General features: G+C 41.1%; 1 protein-coding gene across 1 annotated transcript in view; it reads left to right on the forward strand.

The window, feature by feature from the left end:
* The window catches only part of LOC139727596 (uncharacterized), a 31,210-nt gene extending 25,672 nt beyond the window's left edge, over positions 1-5,538 (forward strand). Inside the window, exon 8 of the mRNA XM_071638578.1 lies at positions 5,361-5,538. Within this exon, the coding sequence (XP_071494679.1) occupies positions 5,361-5,538 (178 nt within the window). The remainder of the gene's footprint in view (positions 1-5,360) is intronic.
* Positions 5,539-6,000: the final 462 nt, after the last annotated feature.

Raw genomic sequence — 6,000 nt, forward strand, 5'->3', positions numbered from 1 at the left:
AGTCTGTTTGGGGTTGTCATGAACATTTTGCGAACATCGCGCGTGTCTTGCGAAGGTCTTGCGCATATGACAAGGCTTTAAAGACACTTTCGAGAACAATTCACACGCAAATCACGACCAAGTGTGCGGAAAAGGTTCGCAGAAAATTTCAAACTTTTTTGAAATTCTCGCCGAAGTAAAAACGACATTCGCGAGCAATTGACGACGCTTCCGGACCCTCACGTTCGTTTGGCGAGCTTTTGCAGACCAAAATGCGAATGCTGGATTTTGTCACTCGCGTCCTTCGCAAATCGTTCGCGTGCTCCGTGAAATCCCACCCTAAGATATGAGTATCATTTGAAAAGGAAAATGATCCTCACCTTATAGACAAGATTTTAAAGTTTACACTTTTGAAATTATATATATGACTATTATGAGAAGTGAAAACTATGTAGCAGAATGACAGTATTACGAAGCAAAATGCAACAGTCATACCGGTATTACAAAACATATGTGTGTATGTGTGTGTGTGTGTGTGTGTGTGTGTGTGTAGGTTTATCCATTTATTTCTCAGGTAGGAACATACAAAGTGAAAACTCATGAGGATGGGTGACCTTGAAGTGGTGGGTGGGAAGCATTTCTCTTCTGTAATCGTGATAATAATCTCGCCATTCATTGGACGAGACAGAGGCAAAGTGCATTGCCCTTTCGCTCCTCGGCTAGAGCAATCTCATGATATGGATGTGGAGTTGGAGAACAGAATTTTACAGCCGAGAGAGAAAGAGGATGCAGTGATGTGAGGCATGGTAACAGCATGGGAGGTGATGGAGAGAGAATCCAGATCCTCTCTTGATCCAAGTCCAAATCCTTCCGGTAAGCCACCGTCATCTGTCATTGCTTGGCTCGCCGGTACCCAGGCAAGCTGGCCCATGGGCCTTTCACGCAAGCAACCTCCAGGCAGCTTTCAGCCTGTTTTTGGAACTCTGTTACTCATCATTACATGTATATCCTCATCTTTCACCATTATTTCACTCCATGTGTTTACGTCTTCTCTTAGTGTGCAAACATCGTTTGACTATTTAAAGGTAGGAAAATAAGATCTACATTTGAACTTCACTGATAATGATTTATGTAGTCTGAGTCATACATATCTTTTATTTCTGTACTTTGTATGTTTTGTTTGTGAATTTTGACGCATGTAATTTGTCTGCATTGTGTGTGTGTGGGGGGGGGGGGGTAGGTTGTTATTCCAGTCATATATTCCTTCAGCAATGGATGCAGGCATAGCAAATCTATTTCTCTGTTTCTGTTCCTCTTTTTCTTTTTTCCTTTTTTTTTGGGGGGGGGGGTCTCCCCTTTCCTCATAAGAGGTCTACATCTTACAAGCTAGCTTCCCAGTAGATCCTTCCACTTTGTTTTATTGCTTTACATTTCAATCTGTAGGCTTCATATAATAGATTATGTTTATTTTCTTTGTCTTCCCAAGTAGAATGTAGAATAATAAATGATGTATCTATTTGTATTTTTTGTAGAATATGAATAAATACAGAACATCTTCTCTATCTTTCTCTTTCTTGCTCTTTTCTTTATTCTCATTGCCCCATAGTCTTCTATTCCTTCTAGCAATTTTCCTACCCCACACCGATGCTTGTGGCAAGCTAATCTTTTTTTATTATTATTATTTTCACGGAATATTGCTAATCCCATCTCTCTCCATTGCTCCAAGTTATTTTTTGTTATGTTCGAAAATATTAATCTCTCCCTCTCTCTCTCTCTTTATATTTATATGTTGCATGTAATTGTGTCCGGGGCAGTGACACTTGGCAGCTGATGCTGAGGCACTGAGGTAGAAAAAGATTCAAGCTGGAGGCTTTTTAAATTGCTCTTGCCCCTAAGCTGATATTTTCGTGGCATCTACGTGTTAGCGGTTTAATCAATAGTACGCACTTTTGCATTTCTACTGTTGTTAGAGTCATCTTTAATACAAGAGTGGTTGGATATGCAGCTGTTGGTTGGAAGGCATTTCAGAACTAGATAAAATGCAGGCTTTAGGCAATGCAGGCCTCACCAACCACGGATCTGAAATTATCATTTTTAAAGGGAACAGTAAGGTGTCTTTCTGGAAAGGCAGAATAGGCATAGAAATCAATCATTCACATATATGAATATTCAGTGAAAATTGAAATTTGTCATCTTTCTGTAAGATTGAAGTTTATATCAATGTCTACCGATTTGACTTGTTTTCAACATGGTACTGTCATGATCAATCACAAGAAGAAGAAAATCACAATAATACTGGAAAGCTGTCTTTCTTTTGGTAATGTGTGTTTGTGACAGAAATAACTGCTGAAGCAACTTGAAGTATGATCACATTTGAAGAAGACAAGTCATATCACATTACTGGCTGAGAAAATGTTCACAGATAATGCAAGCCATGTGATATCTTCCTCATATAATCCTTGAAGTTCAAAGTATTATTTCCTGTACCGTCTACTTTTTTATACTTGAAGAACAAGTTATTGAATTCTGAAAATCCTACAAATTTTGTACAGCATTTATCAGGTACCCATAATACGTGAGATTGCTTTATTTGGCTTGCCCATTATATGAAGACCTGCTCTGGCAGGATGATTTTGAACATAAGTCAACAAAAATGCACGTCATGTCATTTAATAAGGTTGACCTAACTGTATGCAGTGATGATTCATATTCTGTCCTGGTGAAGTTTGTGTTATGCATTCTTCCATGCAATTCATTTTACAAGTTGCCACCTCGCTCTAAATACAAGGCTGTGTGGTTTCTCTTCCGCCCTGCACGATTTTGGTTCCTCTTGGTTTGAAGTTAGGGGTGCAGAAGCTGAAGCACTGTACAAATAAAGTGAATGAAGGTCATGATTCATGTCAGGATTAGCACTCCCATGTCAAGAGTTTTCACACTTGAAAAAGAACCTATTTGTAAACATGTTTCAAAGCATTCAAACATGTTATATTCTACATGTACTTGACTTATTTTTTGAAGTCTGGAAGCAAATTGTAATCACATTTCTTCCCGAAAGGCATCAGAAATCATATTTGGTCAATCATACGGTAGTGTGGATGTGTTTTCTAGGCAAGGTTTGCTCCATTCTGGAGAAATATATCTAATCTGAGTGGTTTTCTGCTGAAACAGAATGTAAGACATACAATGTAGAGCCTAGCTTGAATGCAGTGGCAGATTGGGCGGGGGGTTAGGGGGTGTAATATTCTTTTTTTCAGCCGATTTGAAGAGAGAATCGTCATCGGGTAACCCCCGACCCTCCCCAGCAAAAAGCTAGATTCGCCCCTAGAATATATTTATTTCTGCCATGGTGCATGCATGATGTACCCAAATGTAAGCATTTTGGAAGTTGATTGTGTGATTTTGCTGGCCATGGGGTTTTAAAATAGCTGTTGCATGGAATGTTGTTTCCACTTCAGCCAGTGAAGGGACTTATTTATGATTCCTAATGCCTAGTAATGCTAGACACATTTGAAACAGGATTACGAACGAGATTACAAACGAGTTCTGTAGTAAGTATGAGATTCCTCCTTGTTCCTTGCCACACCATGTGATTTTTCCCACACTGTTTTGGTTCGGTTGCCGTCATTCATGCATGTCAGCCTGCTTTGTTGTCTGATCAGGCTTGATCTGCATTGTGAGCTGGCTGATGTCATAGCATTGAAATACAGAGAGAATAAAAATCATGCGCCATGAACCTCTGAGCTTATATGTGTATTATTCGTCCTAGAATGGTTTTGCATTGGATCCAATTACCAGTCCTACATGTATTTATACCATAATAATTAAAGTTCCCAATTCTACCCTTATCCCTTTCCCCCTAGAAAACGTTAACCTGTGAAGAAAATCAAAGAAGGCTGGATGCAGAGACTAACAAATGTATATCCTGAAACCATTTTGCTGTGAGAGATTCATTCAGATTTTGATTCTGAGTGATGTACTGGTATGCTCGGTAACTTTAGGTGCATTCATATTGACAATACTGTGGTTTTTCACAATGTGAACACAAATAGGGCCTGCACTGCGAAATACTTTCCAATTACCGTGGTATCTAGGGTGGTAATTCAAACTTCGCACAAAATAGGGCCTACCTGTACCACTGATTGTACAGCAATGCAATTCTCACATGACCTGACACGTTTTGTGTCTTTAACCAGTTGAGGACAAGTCTGGAATACACTCGGGCAGGGGTCTACAGGAAATGTGTGTTGTAGCAAAATCAGTGCGTCCTCAACAGGTTAATTATCCCACTCGAGACGATGTGCTCAGTATCTAGTGAACCTTGAACCTTGAACCTTGAAGATATAGCCTAATCCCAATGGCAGCTTGTCCATAAAGCTAAACTGGGATGGGTGTGCGACAGTAGGTGACAGTGTAAGAAGAGTAGGTGACAGTGAAAAAGTTGTATGTACAATAAAAAGGTGATGGTGCAAGTAAAATCCAGGGCTGGGTTTAGTAGCCTGGAGCCCAGAGGAGGCTGCATCCCTCCGATGACAGGTAAGGCAGCCTCCTGGAAAGCAGCAATGAAGAATGACTGCATTATATATTTTACCATTGTATTTCAACAGTGCAATGGATCCAACAAACTATCAAACTGTATGGTAACCATGTGGTCTGATGAGTAATTAAAATGCTGTATCCACCCTCACATTCATATCTTATCATAGCTCTAGCTGTTTTAGGAATTTGAAAGTACACCTACAGAAATAGCTCAGGGGTGTACAGCACCATCCCCCTTGGCTGACCTCGAGTGACCCAGAAATGGTCACTTTGGTGTACATTTCTTGCATACCATCCCCTAAACCCACCATCACTCTTAACCAATCAGATTCCTCCGTTATCAGACCCTGAGTGGTCTACAGAATAGGCTTCTGCAAACAGACTGTTGGAGAAGTGCTGTTTTATTGCAGTGTTCTTCTAGCCCTCCATTTCACTTTCAAGCTGTGATTACATATTGGATGAAGTTTACTCAGGGAGGTGGGAAGAGACCCACCTCCCTGGTTTACTACAGTGTAAAGTGACTGAGCATAGAAAATATGTAACAGCTGCATTCAAAACATCGGGTGTAAGTTTCCAATGCCGCTCCACAACATACACTCCATCAACATCGCCCCTCCAAGTTTGATAACAATCATGTCGTGGTTGTTATGAATTCTATATTTGTGAAAAACTTCAAATTTTCTATTTGTGATGTAGTTATTACCAAATCAGTTTTGTGTTCATGATTTCATTATTCAACCAATGCTTTGTAAGGCATAGACTTATGTGGAAAGTTTGTTTTCTGTTCATGATACTTGCATTTCAGTAGGTGAATGTTTTTGTCAGATGTTGACGTGCTCTGTTAGGAAACTGGGTCTGTGTTTGAAGGCTACGAACTTCTGGACTCCCACCAAGCCCGCCTTCCAGCGGAGTCTGTCCGTCAAACAGGCCCCCTCAACCGCACTTGGGTCTTCACTCACTCCCCTCCCTCCCCCCAGTCTGCATCACGAGTCCCTCCTCCGCCTCCCTGCTGCCAGAAAGTAAACCAACACCAGGGCGTAATGCTCGCTGGCATCATCTTCCCTACCGCAGTGTAGTATATCATATCACCAGGTTCAATTGCATATTGGTAGAAGGGTGTGGACATCATAGCCAGGGCCGAATCTTTCACTCAGTGACTGGACGCCCCCTCGACTGGGTTGGTTGGTGGTGTGTGTGGAGCTGTGTTGGTTCTGTCTTTGTGACGTAGTTGTAGAGCACAGATTTACGGAGGCAGGATCACGAAAGGCTTGGTTGGTCTTATTCTTGCCGCCGACCAGCTGGTTAGCATTGCACAGAGAAAGATCTCTGACATTTTATGTTTCATCATCGCCAGTGATACAGTGTGACCAGTGATATTTGTCAGAAGTGTGTCGCCAGGTCGCAGGAAAGAATTGTTTCTGATGTGATTATGGTTCTTTGTGATGGAAACCTCGAATGTTCCTTTGACTGGGATGTGCTGGGCCT

This window comes from Diadema antillarum, unplaced genomic scaffold (genome assembly GCF_040938485.1).
Source record: "Diadema antillarum isolate AM-2024a unplaced genomic scaffold, OU_Dant_1.0 seq00000136_RagTag, whole genome shotgun sequence".
Lineage (NCBI taxonomy): Eukaryota > Metazoa > Echinodermata > Echinoidea > Diadematoida > Diadematidae > Diadema > Diadema antillarum.